The following is a 17,006-nucleotide window of genomic DNA, read 5'->3' on the forward strand; positions in this document are numbered from 1 at the left end:
AAGGACAATTAGGAGGCTGTTGCAATATTCTAGGCAAAAGACAATGAGGAACTCAGGTAATGTGAATATGTGAGTGAGATGTGAGTAGTAAGAAAGGGGATGGATGTCAGGAATATTGTGAAGATAGAATTGACAAGAATTATCAACTAATTAGATATTTAAAATGAGGAGGAATGAAAAGTCAAGAATAATGCTGAATTTACAAACCTGGGAGACTGTAATGATGTGGTACCTTTAACAAATCAGAAATAGGTAAGTTCAGATATCCATAAAGCATCCTGTTAGAAATGCCCTATAATAGGTGATTTAGGTCTAGACTCAGGAAAGAGTGTGGGATTGGATGGATTGATGTTGGAGATCATCTGTTGAGGTATGGAGAGAAAAGAGAAGTAAGGTCCAGAAGAGAGTCTTGAGATACCTCAACAGAAAAGAAATGGTCAGGAAGGTAGGAGGAAAAACCCCAGGAAATAATACCTGTCTAGGAGAAAAAAGTCAACAATATTAAGTGCTGCAGAGAAGTCAAGAAGAATGCAGACAGAGAAAATATATGGGATATTTTTCAAGCCTTAAAACATTTTACATACATATCACTATTAATATTTATCCAGAGAGGGGCAGCTAGGTGGCATAGTAGATAAAGCACCGGCCCTGGAGTCAGGAGTACCTGGGTTCAAATCCGATCTCAGACACTTAATAATTACCTAGCTGTGTGGCCTTGAGCAAGCCACTTAAATCCGTTTCCCTTGCAAAAAAAAAAAAACCTAAAAAAATTTATCCAGAGAGTTCTAACAATTATAGATCTAGAAAGTAGCCCTGACAATAAGATAGTTTGCTATTCAATATGTTAATTATAAAAAAATTTGTTTTCTTATACTGGATTCTGACAATACTTTTCCCCCATTCCTAATTTTTTGTTTTTACTGAACTATTATTTTCCATAATTTTCAATTAAAATATTCTATGTTTGAAGATAGTATTTTTAAAGGGATTTCCTTATATTAGCTCCATAAAGTAGGATTCCAGTCCTTCTTTTAATGGGAACGAAGCTCAGACTCAGAGAAGTTAAAATGAATTGCCTATGATCATATTGCTAAAAAATGGAAAAATCATATCTCATATTGAGGTCATTTGTGTCTCATATCCAAGACACTGGAATTGTATTTTTTTGTTTAATTTTTTCCAATTAGGTGGAAAGATAGTTTTTAATATTCATCTTTTTGTAAGCTTTTGATTTCCACATTTTTCTCCCTTCACTTTACTTTTCCTTCCCCATTATAGAAAATAATCTTATGTAGGTTATATAAATAGAATCATGTTTAACATTCCCATATTAGTATGTTGGAAAGAAGAAACAGAACAAAGTGGGGGAAAAGTGAAAATAATATATTTTGGTCTGTATTCAGACTCTACTTTTTTCTCTGTATGTGAATGTCATTTGAAATTACCTTTGACTCTTCTGCATTTCTCTCATAACCTATCAGTTAATTTATTATACCTGTTCCCTTTTCACTATTCCAATTTCCACCTCCCTTCACCACAATAGCATTACTACATGCCTGGACACTGTAGGAACCTCTTAGGTCTTCCTGCTCCCATTCTTCCCTTTCCAGCTAGTCTTTCAAATTTCTGGAAGCTTTGTTTTGCAGAGACATAGAACTGGTCATAGCCCTTGCCTGCTTAAAACCCATCCATGACTCTATTGCTTTTCCATAAAAAGCTCAAAACTCCTTAGTAGCCTGGTAATTAGGACTTTCCATACTCTGATCTTACATTATATCTTCAGTTATTTCATATTCTTCCCTTCTGCTTCGTAATGGAGAGGTATCTGATCTTGGAATTAGGAAAAATTGAATTTGAATTCTTTCTTATATACTTATTAGCTATGTAACCCTGGGCAAGTCAACCCTTTCCAGCCTCAGTTTCATCATCTTTAAAATGGAATTGAAAGTATAGCAATTTAAAATTTATAGAACGTTTTCCACATTCATTATGAATTAGATTGGACAAGAAGAATTTTCTCCATTTTATGGAAAGGAAACTGAGACATAGCTGTAACTTTGTTTTCATACTAATAAACTTACCAAACCACTATAATTTCAGTAAAGAATGTACAATTGATAAGTAGAAGTTCTTAGCAATGATCACCTGGAGAATATAGTATTTCAAGTCTAATAAAACTATGTTTTGCTCTTTAAATTACTATATTTTTATTTTAAATTCATTGTTTCTTCAATAGGCTGAATACTCAGAACTGGTTGAAACCTTACTGTCAAGTCAGCAAGACCCAGTCATTTACCAGAGATTAGCAGATGCCTTCAACAAGCTTACTGCAAGCAGCACTCCTCCCACGCTGGATCGTAAACAAAAGATGGCCTTCCTGAAGAGTTTAGAAGAATTTATGGCAAATGTTGGTGGTCTCCTTTGTGTAAAATAAAGAACAAAACTATATGCTTAATTTAGACCCTTTCTGCAAAATGCACTGAAATGCTGAAAGTTGACTAAGTCTTGTTCCTGTTCCTGGGTTCTTTGACCATTTTGGATTTTGAAGAGCCTGAAAATTGATTATATAATTCAGTGACACAGGAGAGGTCAACTTTGAATCAGCTTTTGCTACTATATGTTAGCTACACTCTGTCGTGTGTCTTGTAGAGAATGAATGGCGCTTTGAAATTTTCGAAATGAAATTCCATATATGTGCAAACAGATATGGCACCATGAAATATATATTCAGTGCCTTTTCCCCCGTTTGTCTAAACATAGATGGCCAGATAAAGGTTAGAATTTTTGTTACTGAAAACATTTTAGATGGAGTATTCTGTAGACATTCAAAACTCTACCTGGTTTTGCTGTTATAAGCTTTATTTTTTTCCTCTCTGAAGACTGAGTTTACTATCCAGTGGGAAAAAAACAAAAAACAAACATCACCAAATGTTGGGCTTATTTTTTAACTTCTGTGTTTTATTTGTTTTGTTTTTCTACATCAACCTAGTGTTACAGGTTTGTGTAATACAGATTTTTATTTTTTCTGGTGCCTGAGATTCAGGAGGAAATAATTATGTTTTGTTCCCTAAAAAGAACTTTAGGAACTGTAGCCATTTCATTGCCTTAATTTTAAAAAAGGAATACAAAAAGAGCTGGCATTTTGATAAAAATGCAAGTTTTGATGCTTCAACAATTGGTTTAGGTTGTTAGCTGCTGTCTCCCTATTTCCCCTTTTGATAGTATGTATTTCTGTAAACATGAATCATTGAAAGGTTCATGTGTAGTCTATTTAACGTTTTGTTTTAATCCAACTACATTGCACACAGCTGTAACAATCTACACTGAATAGTTTGCTTAAGCAATAACAATTCAAAAGGGTGTAAATTATTGATTTTTACAAACTATATTTTAAGTTGGGGCATTAGGGGCAATAATTATGCTAGACTGGGATGTCATCCTCATTTCATCAGGAGCCACATACATTTGATTTCAAAGGTAAAAACTATACTGTTAGATGCTCTACTATTTCCCACTTAAGTTTTGCAATCAGGGACTTGCTTTCCATTGCTGCCATGCTCTCTTTCATTCTGTGTGCCAGCTTAAATGATGAAAATGACCATGTTTAAACAAGCCACAAGCATACTGAACAGAGTCTGATCTTCCGTCAGAGTATAGCAAATGTGAAAATACTGTACAGTCCTGTGCTTGGAGCAGATTTGGGTAGGGAGGGGTGGATGTGTCCTTCCACTATGTTCTTGATATTTGTATGCTGTGGCATATTTTGTGTATGGCATATCCACTTTTTACTGAGTTGTATAACATCACATTTGTAACTCTGTGCCATCAGTTCATCTCAAAGCAGTTACAGTCAATTAATCTCTAGCATCTAAATTCTATCCAACCCATGCAAGTGACAACATGTATGAATTCAAGGGCAAAGTGCCATCACTATTTTGAGATAACTTTCTCTTAATTTAATCCATTATTAATTAAAAGCTGGGCTGGAGTAAACCTATCTTAAAGACTGTTAACATAAATCTTTTTTAGAAAAAAATTCAATTGATATTGTATCTTTCCATATCTTAAAATATTTTCAGTAAGACATTAAAATGTGAAGCTATTTTTAGATTTCTTAAAATCCCATTTTCATCCTTCAGGATGTTAGATTGTTGCTATGTACATCAATATCCACCTTATTTTGCATTGGTTTTAACTAATGGCCTCAGTTTTCCCCCTTCTTGGGCTCAGTAGTTATAGAGATGTGTGTACATATACATCCCTTTGCAAAAAGTATTGCAACATAGGCTGTTGCTTTAATAGTTTGGCTGGCAGGGTCAGGATTGAAAATCAGGTTGGGAAAAGAATTAATGTTAATTTGGCTGTGAGAAACATTTTAATGAATAAATGTTATTCACATTCAATAAACTGCCTACTAAGATTGTAATATCTTTGCAAGATAGGCCAAGGCTATCAATACTAGCTCAATTTTATAGGCAGATTTTGAATAAAACATTATTTGCTTTATATTGGACCAAATCAAACTTCAGAGAATTAAAATAATATTGTCAGACGGGGGGGGGGGGGCGGGGATAGTCAATTAACACACTAAAACAGCTAAATTTTGTTCAGAGCTATGTTTGTTTTGTGATTGTGTGTGTGTGTGTGTGTGTGTGTGTGTGTGTGTGTGTGTTGAATTCTTGCCTGGTGGGTATCAAGAATTTTGTCCTATTCCAATAAGTTGACTTTCTTGTTATAACTGACTACCTGTTAAAATTTTCAAGGATTTTTTTTTAACAACTCTTTTTACCCATATATATATTTAAGGGGACACTGTTAAGTATTTTATCTCTACACTCTGACACTGCATGTGTGTGTGTAAATTTCTGCTCTTTAAAGTCTTTCAATTCTTTTCCTTTCAGCTTTGTCTTGTTCATTCAGTTATTCATTTCTTTCACTTTGCCTGTTTATGTTTCCCAAGGCAAAATCAGGTTGTCTTGTGTTATTGTATTTATGTAATAGTATAAGAAATAGTGTCATCATAGTTCCAGCAAAAAGTTTAGTTTTTGTTATGCTCCTTCTGCTGGTTGGATGGCTGCCTCTTCAACTGTATTTGCTCAACAGTGTCCTTTTCATTGCAATTATTTGGCTCTTTCTGCTATCCCTAAATAGTTTTTGGATACATGGCATGTTAACATCACTCCATCAAGTTTTCTCCTCCTGTGAATTGTGATTTTTTTTTAAGAAAAAGATTTGCAATTTTTCTTAAACCTTGTTTCTGGAAATTCAGTCTTGTTTAATTGTATACCATGTATCTAATTCTATAAAATTTCTCTATTCAGATGAGATTTATTACTCTAAAAAAAATTTACTACATTTTCCCATTTTTTATGGTTAAGAATCTGAGTGATTTACTCTCCTGTCCAAAAATTTTTAATATTCCTATCCACTGTATTTAGTTGATTTAATTCATTAACTGAACTGAATGTCAGGTTTTCATTTTTTCCCCATCCACATTGTCTTATCTCTATTGCTACTTGTATGAACCCAAGCACCAAAAGGAAACCACTGTAATATTCAAGGATTTTAAGATTGAGTGAGTGTCATTGTGGAGCAAAGAACCTATCAGTTGAACTTTTTTTTAAAAAAAAAAAACATTTTCTTCAGTTACAAAATTATTGATGACCATTTTTACGGCTCTCATCACTAAAAGTAGTTATGTCATCAGATCTTAACTGTTTCTATTACAGTTACTTTAGAGAATATGGGAGAAAGAGGTTTATGGTTTTTTTGTTTTGTTGTGGTTTTTTTTTTTTTTCATTTTTATTCAGAAGTAACCTTAAGTACTTAATCTCTTATCCTTCTAAATCAGAGAATAATAAATTTGGTCCTGAGGTGTTGTTTTTTTTTGTTTGTTCTTTTGGTTTGCTTTATTTTTTGCCTTAGGAAGTTATAAAATTGTGAAAACCATTTTGCTATATAAGAATATAATGTTTGAAATTATTTTTTAAATTGGAGATGTATGGATATTCTATGATTTGACTCTTCCTTTTCTAAAAGCACTAAGGTTAACCATTTTCTTAACAAAAATAATTAAATGTATCGTGTTTAGAATTTTACATTGGACCTACTCTTTAAAAATTGTTATGTTTACCATGGTTTAAGCTAAAGTTAAACACATTTTGACTATTTAAGAAATGTGAAAGGTGCCAGATTGATTGCAATGGTAACCGATGGGGCATCTGTAATGATAGAATATATGTAGCCCAGGCACTGGTGTAAACTTTTTATTCACTCTATTCTAATAATGTAAATCAAACCTCGTTTGGAGAGGAGAGATGAGAGGTAATAAGAAATGTTTTTGACCTTTGGGTCTTTATTCCTGGATTCTTTTCTAAAGGCTATGGCAAAGTGACTCTGGTGATGGTTCTTTTATAGAAGTTAGGAGAGTGTGGTATTCATGTTAATCTCCCAGGATTGCTGCCACAACTCATTTTGTTCTTGAACAGTTAACAGCTGCTTAACCACAAGGTCTTTTGTGGCTTGTTAATCATCCAATCATCAGAGGCACTTACCCATCCCTTTGTCTCTCCCCAATACCATTCCTCATTCCTGTCTGTAAAATGAGGCTTCAGTTCCTTTCCCTATCAGTCTTCATTCCTCGAACCCTTAGCTGTTAGGAGCTGCTAATTGTGTACTAATAGCTAATTTTCTTAGCCTAAAATTAAATACCACATCTGCACTAGATACCTATCAAGAGTTTGACCCAAGTGTGTTCTGAGTACAGACCTCCTGGTTTACTGTACTACATAAAATTATGACAAATTACAAATTTGGGTATTGTGATTTGGTTCTCTGTACAAAGAAAAGCTCCATGCAGTGAATTTGTGGTTTTATGGTCACAAAATGTTAGCACTGCTACCATACAGCACGTGTAAATTTTAAAAAATTTATAAATATTAAAATTTTAAACATATACAAAGACTTTTTCAGTTTTTTTAAAGAGACCCAGGAACAGATTTATAATGTTTAAATATTTACCTCTATTGAACATATCTGATGAAGGTATAAAAGTTGCATTCAGTTTTTCAAAAGATGCTGCAATAAGACTTGAGGAAGCAAATCAAGGCTATGTAATTGAGCCGGTTACAAGCTGAATATCAAATTAATGAAATTCTGTTTGTATTTTTTTAATCCATAAATGGGGCTTAAAAATGTGTCTTTTTCACTAAATATTTTTTATTACATTTTTGTTTTGACCATGTGTGATTTGTTTGTGTTGGGTATTTTTCAGACCTTTATGAAACTTGTTAAATCATCTTGGCTATTTAACTGTCATAGGAGAAGTAAAAGTGGAAAAGGCATTTCACCTTCACAAATAATTTCAAATGGGATATGAATGAACTGATTTACATCAATAAGAGAAAATACACACTTGCCATGCCCTTTTGGGACAGCCTTATTTTTTTTTCCCCACACTCTTCCCCCCTCTCCCCATACCTCCATGGTTATAAGGTTACCTTTAAAATAGTCAAATGCCAGAGTATAACCAGCCCCTAGTCTTAGAAACATCATTTATTTTGGTCAATTAAACTTAGTACTTTTGTCAAATTTGTGACAAATTTATCTTCACCTTTGGGTTACTAGTAACTTTGAGAACTGCTTTGAATAATCCTATGAATATAGACTAGACTATATATAGATATTTAGTAGATAAAAGGAGAATTCTATAATATGTTTAACACATAATTCATAGGAATCAGTAAGCACATCCTTTGCTGCCCAAGTTAAAAAAAAATAGAATGCATTGCCCTGTAAAGGGTATTTCTAAGACTAAAGAATAACTTAGTGTATAATGGTAAAAGTTTAGTCAGTGAACCTGAATTTTAATTCACTGTGTGCTCTATGTGGGCTATGCCTCAGCTTGCTCATCTGCAACAGTAAGGTTTGGATTAGGTCCCTTCTAGCTCTAAAATTGTCTCTATGGATCAGAGTTTGGGATAGTTCATATTGAAAAAGAAAATGTAAGAATTGAGCACCTACTACTGTGTGCTAGGTAGTATGGATGTTACATAAAGACATACTTGTTCTCACTTGGCATTTAGTACTAGACTAAAAATACTGGGAGGGTATAATGTGAAAAGTATATTAAAAGGGGTATTGAGTGCTTATATTAGTTTATTTGAAGGAAAAATGGGTAGAGGTGGTTCAAGGAAAACACTGGGGAAAAATGGCATTTGAGTTGAAACTTAGATGTGTAAGAATTGGATGAATAGTATGTATTCAGAAGTTTTTGGGGAAGCAGCAACATATAGAAAAAAGAATGTTGGATTTAGAGTCAAAAGACCTAAGTTCAAATTCCACTAACTATTTTAGTCCTGTATGACCACTGGCAAGTCACAGATTGACTGTTAGCAATTGCTATGCTTCCTTACAACTCTAAATAATAGTTGACGAGTCAGGAGGGGGGATACTTGGTAAATAAGTTGCGTTTTTTTACATTTTTTAGCTAACAGGAGCCATTTAAGAAGGCTCTATAAGATGTCCTTTCTGTTTATATCTATATCCCCAGCACTTAGCAAGCTGACTCTGCTCTGAAGTAGGTGTGCCTAGGATAAACCCCTAGTGCAGCTGCTTGTCTGCCTTGCTTAACTAGAACCATGGAAGTGGGAAGCATGAGCTGGAAGGCCAATGCAATAGCCATGTTAAAAGGTCATAACTGGGAATGAATAGGAAAAGTAGGGTAGAAGAAATGACCCAGAAAGGAATGAGTTTTGAGAGAAAGATGTCAGAAATTGGAGACTCCATTGATCTGGAGTTTAGACTTGGAGTCAGGAAGACCTGAGTTCAAATGTGGTCTCAGACACTAATTACCTAGTTGTGTGACACTGGGCAAGTCACATAACCCCACTGCCTTGCAAAAAACAAAAAAAAAAATCTGGAGTTTAGAGAAATCCCAAAGCCATTTTCTCCAGCCCTTTAATTTTACACACAAGGAATTTGCTGCCCAGGGAGTTGTAGAACCTTGCCAAAAGTCACACAATTATTATGTATCCTATGAGATTTGATTCCAGGTCTTCTAACTCCAGTTCCAGGGCTTATTTAATTTTAAGTGCAAACAGTGGAAATATCCAGGAGACAATGGAAATGTCTCAAGTTTAGCCTTAAGAGATAGAGGAGTTGTCTGCACCAAGGTTGAAGCCAAAGTGCAAATGACTTTACCATAGGAAAAAGTGGCAAGACAAGTGTCTAATGAAAGTATCTGGGGTGGGGGGGAGATGAAAATAGAGATAGGCTAACCAAGGGAATGTTTAGCACCAAAGCCAAAAAGAGAAGGGTTTCAGAAAAGGCATGTCAAATGTTGATGAGAGTTCAAAGAGAATCATTAGAGTGATTTAATAATAATCTGACTTTAGTGCTTTCAAGGTCGTGATGTGTCATGAATGACTAAATGAAAAACCACTGAGGCAAAAGCAATTAGAACCAGGGAACTGATCTTTTTATATATGTAAGGGAAAAGGGATGAAGAAAAATGGAGGATGTAACAGGGTAAGATATGTACCACAATATTTATATATGCACATATGTATTAAAGGATCAGAGATTGCAGATAAAGAAGCTAGTGAAGCTAATACTTTGGTGTTGGTGCAATGTAAACAGATTTACCTGAAATTTAAGGATATCATTTTATGGTATTTTTAAGATAGTCTTAATCTAATGGTTGCATTTAGCCAATTACCATCAATGAAAATATCCAAGAATCAAGAATTGGCTCTATCCAGTTAATCTCTTTATCTTTAATATCTTAATTTTTAAATACTCAATTAGCAAGGTTTATTGCAAAAAAAAAAAATCCCACTTTAAAAGTGAATTCTCTAATTTCCAAAAAAGAAAACCCATCTGTACCAACTTGGGAAGAGTGCAAAGAAAAAAAAGGGGAGAAGTCTATGATTAGATACATTGTAGCTAGGAAAGCAGGTAGAATCCACAAACTACAAACCAGCAAGCTGAATTTCTATTATAAAATTCTATAATTATCAAAAGAATGGTTTGTGGCCATTTACAAAGAAATAATTATCACTAAGAAGCCTCTGACTTAGTCAAAAATCGATTATGCCAGTCTTAAGATATACACTATGTATAGGTGGGTGGTGGTAGTGGTTTTTTAACAAAACAAAAATTAACAGAGACCCCAGTTTGCAGACTAGTCTAATCTATACCTGACCAAGAATCACTCCTAAAATATCCTCAAGAAGTTCATTTAGCCTCTTGAAAACCAATGAGGGAGAACTCTCTTCCTCCTAAAATAACCCATTCTAGAAGACTTCATTATGGGTTAGGTAATGGGGTTAAGTGACTTGCCCAAGATTACACAAATAAATTTGTGTCTGAAGTCAGCTTTGAAATCCAGTCCTTTTGAATTCAGGACTGGTGCTCTATCCACTGCACCACCTAACTGCCTGACACCCACTCATAATTAAATTCACCTCTACACAACTTCCACCCATTCTATTTTCTGGGGACAAGTAAACATGCCTTTCTAATGATCGTCCTTAAATGCTTGAAGTTACCCATGTTAATAAGTAATGTTCATATGGGCATGTATTCTAAATATGTTCCAGCTTAACTGGCCTTGGAGTCAGGAGAACTGTAGTTCAAATCCAGCCTCAGACACACTAGCTGTGTGACCTTGAGCATGTCACTTAACCTTGATTGCCTCACATCCAGGGCCATTTCCAGTTGTCCTGATTCTTATCTGGTCACTGGACTCAGCTGACTCTGAAGGAGCACTTAGCACCCTCCTCACTAAAATCCAATTCATATGGTTGTCAGGGCATCACCTCCTCTGATGTCGTGGTGGTCTTTGAGAACAGTGGACAAACATCTATCATTAGACTTCTACTAAAATGTTATGCGCAAGTTGAATGAACTTTATAGATGTGATGTGACCTGAGAAGAATATATAACTAGATATTCCCTTATACAGGATGGATGATAATAGGTCTCTATACTTTAATTCAAGATAATTTGGGAACACTAATGGGAATGGTTATCAGAAGCCAGATAGGTTCACAAAAGAAAAAAAAAAGATATGCCAACTAACCTAATTTTAATATTATTGAGGCATTGCAGTCATGTCTCACTCTTCCTTATCCTATTTGTCTGGCAGATACTAAAGTGGTTTGCTATTTTCTTCCCCAGCTGAAGGCACTGTGTCTGAAGCCAGTGGGTAATAGCCCCACTTTATTCTGCAGTGATTAACCTAACCATCCTTTCAGTAGTTTAATTTGTGGCACATCATTTTAATAAGGGTGTTGAGAAGCTGGATTGGATCCCAAAAAAAGAACAGAATAGGGAGGATACCCTAATTATGTTGTGATGGAAAGAACTGGAAAATGTTTATCAAAAGAAATTTCTGGAGAATGATAGTTGCTTTTAAATATTTGAAGGGTTGTCAAGTGAAAAAGGAATGAGACAATTTTGTGTGATTCCAAAGGACAGAATGACTGGGTTCTATGGGTGGAATCTTCTGTTTAGTATAAAGTGAAAAATCAAATATGAGGTTCCTGATGTCCCTAGAAGGGACAGCTCGATGGTACTTGGCCCACCCAGAAGTCACAAAGATCTGAGTTCAAATCCAACCTCAGATACTTAGCTGTGTGACCTTGGGCAAGTCACTTGATCTTGATTACCTCATATCTAGGGCCATTTCCAGTCAAATTGATTCATATTTTAGCCACTGGACCCAGAGGTTCCAGAGGAGAAAATGAAAGTGGTGACTTTGCATAGCACCTCCCTCAGTCAAAGCTAATTCATTTGCATGGCATGTCTTCAAGATGTCATAGTTGTCCAGGAATGAAGAACAAACATCAGAAGTATTCTAAGCAGGGTCTAGATCTAGCTACTTGATGAGTATGGAGGAGAATTCTTACATTAGGAAGTTGAACTAGATTACTTATAGTATCCCTTTCAACTCAGGAATTTCATGGTACTTAGTACACTAACTGATTAATCCCTAGACTAATGTGTATTTGAAAGTTAAAGGTTTAATCCTATAAAGTAGATAAGTTGCTCTTTATTTTAATAGGGGTGACAGCTTTTGATGAATTTTAATATTTTTTTATTGTTTTAGATGGACACATTCAAATAGCATTACATAATTCTCAAGTCCCTTAATTTTTTAAAATCATTACTGTTTTTCATGAGATGTATAGAGAGGGCAACCTTAATCTTTTCATAACTGTATAGTTATAACCCTAAGCTAATGTAGAGGTGTTTTTAAAGTAACTCTTAATTGCAGGGTTTTTTTAAATGCTATTTCAGGCTGAAAATTTGAATACTTTTGCCTAATAAGGTTTTCTATTCCAAAATAAGTCATAGTAGTGGTTCATGCAGTAAAACATTACTTTTTCTTTAAGGCAATGGGGTTCAGTGACTTGACCAAGGTCACACAGCTAGGCAATTATTAAGTGTCTGAGGTTGAATTTGAACTCAAGACCTCCTGACTGTAGGGCCAGTGCTTTGTCCACTGTCTGCTCCCAAAACATTAGTTTTTTTTAAAAAAACAAAACCTACTGGACACATTCTTTTCTATTAGATTTGTTCCCCCCTTTTTTTCTTTACATTAAGTTTACTTGTTCAACTCTTTTACAACATTTTAAATTTTATATTTATTTCCAATTCCTGGCAATGGCAGGGTCCACAGGCAAACGTCAAACATTTCCCTGTCTGATGGGGAAGGTGACAAACCAACAGTGTATATAGAGGATAAATTGCAGTAGTGTTTTTTACACTCTTACAATTCTGGGGGATTATTTACTAAGGGACTAGGAGAAACACGACCAGCCCAGGAGATTCAGGTGAGCGAGCGGAGCCTTGCAGTGAGGAGGCAGGGCGTTTCTGGAATGCGGGCTGGACTTTAGTCAGTGCAAAGTGGCTGGGAGGGTGAGGAACAGCGAATAGTTTGTTTTGGCTAGAATTTAAGATTTGTGCAGAAACAAGCCTAGAAGACTAGGAAGGATTTTCAGTGCTTAGGACAAGGTCGACCTTTTTTTTTTTTTTTTTAGATTTTTCTTTAGGTTTTTTTTGGCAAGGCAATGGAGTTAAGTGGCTTGCCCAAGGCCACACAGCTAGGTCATTATGACGTGTCTGAGGCCGCATTTGAACTCAGGTCCTCCTGACTTCCTCTCCATCTTATTTTAACTAACCCACCAAGTATTATGTAAAAGCCATGTGCCAGACTGTGTACCAGACACAGAAGATACAAATAGGGAACCTGGGCTTTTGGAAGATTCTGATACGGCCCAGGACTCGGGGGAAGTGAAGGGTCAAGAGGATTCTTTATTGAAGATTTATTACGAGGGGCAGCTGGGTGGTGCCGAGGATCGAGCACCGGCCCTGGAGTCAGGAGTCCCCGAGTTCAAGTAAGTGGCAAGCCACTTTACGCCCACTGCCTTGCCAAACAAAACAAAACAAACAAAGATTTATTAGCACGCCGGGGGCGTCCCTGTGAAGTGAAAGCTGTGGGCCTCTGGGGCCCGGGTTCAGATCTGGCCGCTGTGCGTGCCCGCAAGTCCCCTGGGCGGTGTGCCCAGCTGCCAGTCCAGGGGAAACGCCAGAAAGCATGCAGGGCGCCCCAGGCCGGAGAGGAGGGCTGGGGGGCGGCCTGGGGCCGGCATCTTCTCGCCTTGTCCTTGTCTCGATGTGGAAACCAAGTGACGACTGGCGGAGTGCCGGGGGGGGGGGGGCGGCGAGAATAGGGGAAGACTGCAAAACTCAAAATAAGCAAAATCTTCCTTAAAAAAAAAAGTCGGGGCGGCTCAGTAGCTCAGTGGATAGAGCACTGAGGAGGACCAGAGTTCAGCTGCGGCCTCAGACGCCTCATAAGGACCTAAGCCGGGCGGCCTGGAGCAAGCCACTTAACCCCATTTGCATTGCAAAAAATAAAAAAGAAACCCCCCCCCCAAAAAAAAACCAGCATCGGGCTCCAGGGAGAGGAGCACTGGGGCGGGAACGGCTGTGCCCAACTGCGCACGCGTCAAGGCCGGCCGCGCCCCAGGCCCGGGCCGCGCCGCCCGGGTTTTCGGTTGCGGCGCCCGCGCGGCTCGCGTGGCCGGTGAGTGCGGGGCAGGGTTCGCGGACCGGCGGGCGGGAGCGGGGGAGGGGAGGCCGGGGGGCGGGGAGGGCCAAGCTCGCCCCCCGCTCCGCGCCCGCCCGTGGCCGTCCTCGGGCGCGCTAAGGCGGGAGAAGCCTCTAAGGGCGTTTTTTTCCCCCTTCTGCCTTCCGGACCGCGCCAAAGCGCCCCGCCCCCCCGGGGCCCGGGCCCCGGCGCCGCGCCTGCGCGCTCCTACCCAGCCCCTCCCCCCACGCGGCGCCGCGCCTGCGCGCTCCTACCCAGCCCCTCCCCCACGGCCGGAGGCCGGCATGCGGCGGCCAGGCTGGGCCCGGGCGCCTTGCAGTGGCCGAGGCAGAGCGCCTGATACGGGCCGCAGCGCGGGCGCCTTGTCCCCGCGGCCCCCCGGGCGGCGGGCACTGCGGTGCGCACGCGCGCCCCGGCCGACCCGCGCCGCCCGCAGCCGCCGCGCTCTGCGTCTCGGGTGCGGGCCGCGCACCTGCGCACTTAGCGGGCCCCTCGGCGGCGGCGTCTCCGGGGTTGTCCAACTTCACAGAAACGGGCCAAGTTGAGCTCAGATCCGGGACCCCAAGGCCGTGTAGTCCCCGAATAGTGAGACTTTTCATTAAAAAAACGGCCAGACACCAGCCAAAAGCAGTCGCGTGTTTAGGGTTTTTGAAGGGAATTGGCCATCCAGGTTCAGGGACGTGCCTTTGTGGACACAAGTGCTGTTCTGCTTACTTGGCTGTGCTTATTGCGGGTTTTTTGGAGTGAGTTAGGGTGAGGGAAACCCAAAAAACCCCAAACCAGCCATTGAAACTATTTTTCAGTCGAGTGGAATGTGTTTGAAATAATTTGTAGAATTTGTCATAGATTTGTCATAGATTATTTAAAAATAGTATGAAATGGAAATTAACATAGAACCCTCTTTTTTGTGTTGTCTGTGTATGAGCATGCTCTTTTGCTGTTTAAGGTCAGAATAACAACTTTTTTTCAAGGATGATTTCACAAACCCCCCCCTTCACAGTGACATTAAATCCCATTTCTTTTCTGTTAAATGAGGTTGAATTAGATATTTTAAAAGATCTCTTCCTACCCTAGATTCTGTGACCTTACTCTGTATGGACCTTTGCTTGGCTCTAGGGGACAGAGAGAGAGAGAGGATAGATTCCTTGCCCTCTTGGATTTGGGAGAGGGTTGGAGAAAAGGCAAATTGACAACTGTGATACACATAATAGAAACCACGTAGGAAACCAGTCATCTAAAAAATGCCCTACTTTGTACCCGGCACTGTGCTAAATTCTAGGGATACAAAACAAAACACAATCCCTGTTCTTTCATTGTTTTTTATCAAAGATCCTGGAGTGGTTTGCCATTTCCTTCTCCAGTTCATTTTACAGATCAGGAAACTGAGGCAAGCAAGGTTACGTAATTTGCTCAGCTAAGTAACTCTATGAGACCAAATTTGAACTCAGAATGATGAGACTTTCTGACACTAGGTCAGGCACTCTATTCACTTTGCCACTTGGCTCACAATTTAATTCATGAAGACAACACATGAAGGGGGAAGGGAAGAATACCTTGTGAAGGGGCATGGCAGGGAATGATGCCGTGGCTGCCCTGGGCCCCTTCCTTAAATGGAGGATTTGAGAGGTGTCGATGCTTACCCTTCACTTAGAGGGAAGGTTCTATCTCACAAAGGATAGTGAGGAGGTATGAGTTTCACGATGCCATCTTGCAGGAAAATGAGTTTTTGGAATTAATGAAAATGTTCAGGAGAGTAGCCTGGTAGGAACTGATGAGGATCAAAACAGTTACTATAGGTGGAAATGATGAAGGAAGATTAGGAATTTCTTGAATTTAGACTTGGTGATCTCGGTTGATATCTGTATTCTTACCTACTTACAAGCAAGACAGCTAAGATGATTTCTAGAACTTGTAAGGACCACTAGGTCATCTAAGATATTGTTTCCTTTTTTAAATTCTGAATCACATCATATACTTTTAATTTAGTGGAAAATGTGAAGTGTTTAAAACCCATTACTCATGCCCATTAAAGAGATTTGGGAGGAGATTATGATTCTTTAAAAACAATTTTGATTCTGAAAAGAAAAAAAGAAGAAATAATCACTCACAGAATATAATCAATGTTAGCTGCCATGGGGAAGGGGGAGGGAAAGGAGAGTAGAAAAACTTGCAAATGGATCATTGTTGAAAATTACCTTTGCATATAATTGCAAAAAAACCCTAAAAATAAATAATACAATCAAAATGGTATGGCTCCTTCATAGAGTCAGATTGGGATCCTGAATATATACAAAAGGAGGCCATAAACATCCTTAAGGAGATAAATTGGGTTTCTGGGAGACTGTAATCTCTGAGTACTTTATTGCTTTGAGTCAAATTAGGTTAAATAAAATGAATACCATAAAATCCTTGGTCTTTAGAGAATTAGGATTGAGCAAATCAATTGAGCTCTTTCTCTGAAATACTGAGACGTACTGAGAAAGAATTAGGTTTGTTCATCAGTAGCAACCAGGCAACACAATATTTACCTGAGTGGATGTACAGAATTGATAGGATTAAAAATTGAATTAACTTTTTAACTTCATTTCCAATGCCATGCTATGCTGAATCAAAATATCTGTTCAATTTCATTTGATAGCCCTGACAGGTAAGAATGAAGTAGGATTAAATCACTGTTTTGATTTTTTTCTTTTTCCTCCTTTGGACAGAAATTATATAGACAATTGCACTCTAGTTCATTAAGAAACACTTGGTTGGACAGTCTATCAATCTATTTTCTGTCCATCCTCCTGACTTTTTTGTCTCCGAAGGCCAGCTCCTCAGTCACTAATTCATTTCATTTTCTAGTCACCCTACCGGCCTCTTTTTTTCCCCAAGAAGCAGATCT

At 38.2% G+C, this 17,006-nt stretch overlaps 2 protein-coding genes across 4 annotated transcripts in view; both read left to right on the forward strand.

Moving 5' to 3' along the window:
• XPO4 (exportin 4) overlaps positions 1 to 7,638 on the forward strand; it is a 145,101-nt gene extending 137,463 nt beyond the window's left edge. For all 3 annotated transcript variants that reach the window (XM_074216233.1, XM_074216234.1, XM_074216235.1), the window contains exon 23: positions 2,237 to 7,638. In XM_074216233.1, the coding sequence (XP_074072334.1) occupies positions 2,237 to 2,434 (198 nt within the window). In that variant the 3' untranslated portion in view covers positions 2,435 to 7,638. The remainder of the gene's footprint in view (positions 1 to 2,236) is intronic.
• Positions 7,639 to 13,999: 6,361 nt separating this feature from the next.
• EEF1AKMT1 (EEF1A lysine methyltransferase 1) overlaps positions 14,000 to 17,006 on the forward strand; it is a 36,954-nt gene continuing 33,947 nt past the window's right edge. Inside the window, exon 1 of the mRNA XM_074216236.1 lies at positions 14,000 to 14,095. The gene's annotated coding sequence lies outside the window, so the exon portion shown is untranslated. The remainder of the gene's footprint in view (positions 14,096 to 17,006) is intronic.

This window comes from Macrotis lagotis, chromosome 1 (assembly GCF_037893015.1).
Source record: "Macrotis lagotis isolate mMagLag1 chromosome 1, bilby.v1.9.chrom.fasta, whole genome shotgun sequence".
Classification (NCBI taxonomy): domain Eukaryota; kingdom Metazoa; phylum Chordata; class Mammalia; order Peramelemorphia; family Peramelidae; genus Macrotis; species Macrotis lagotis.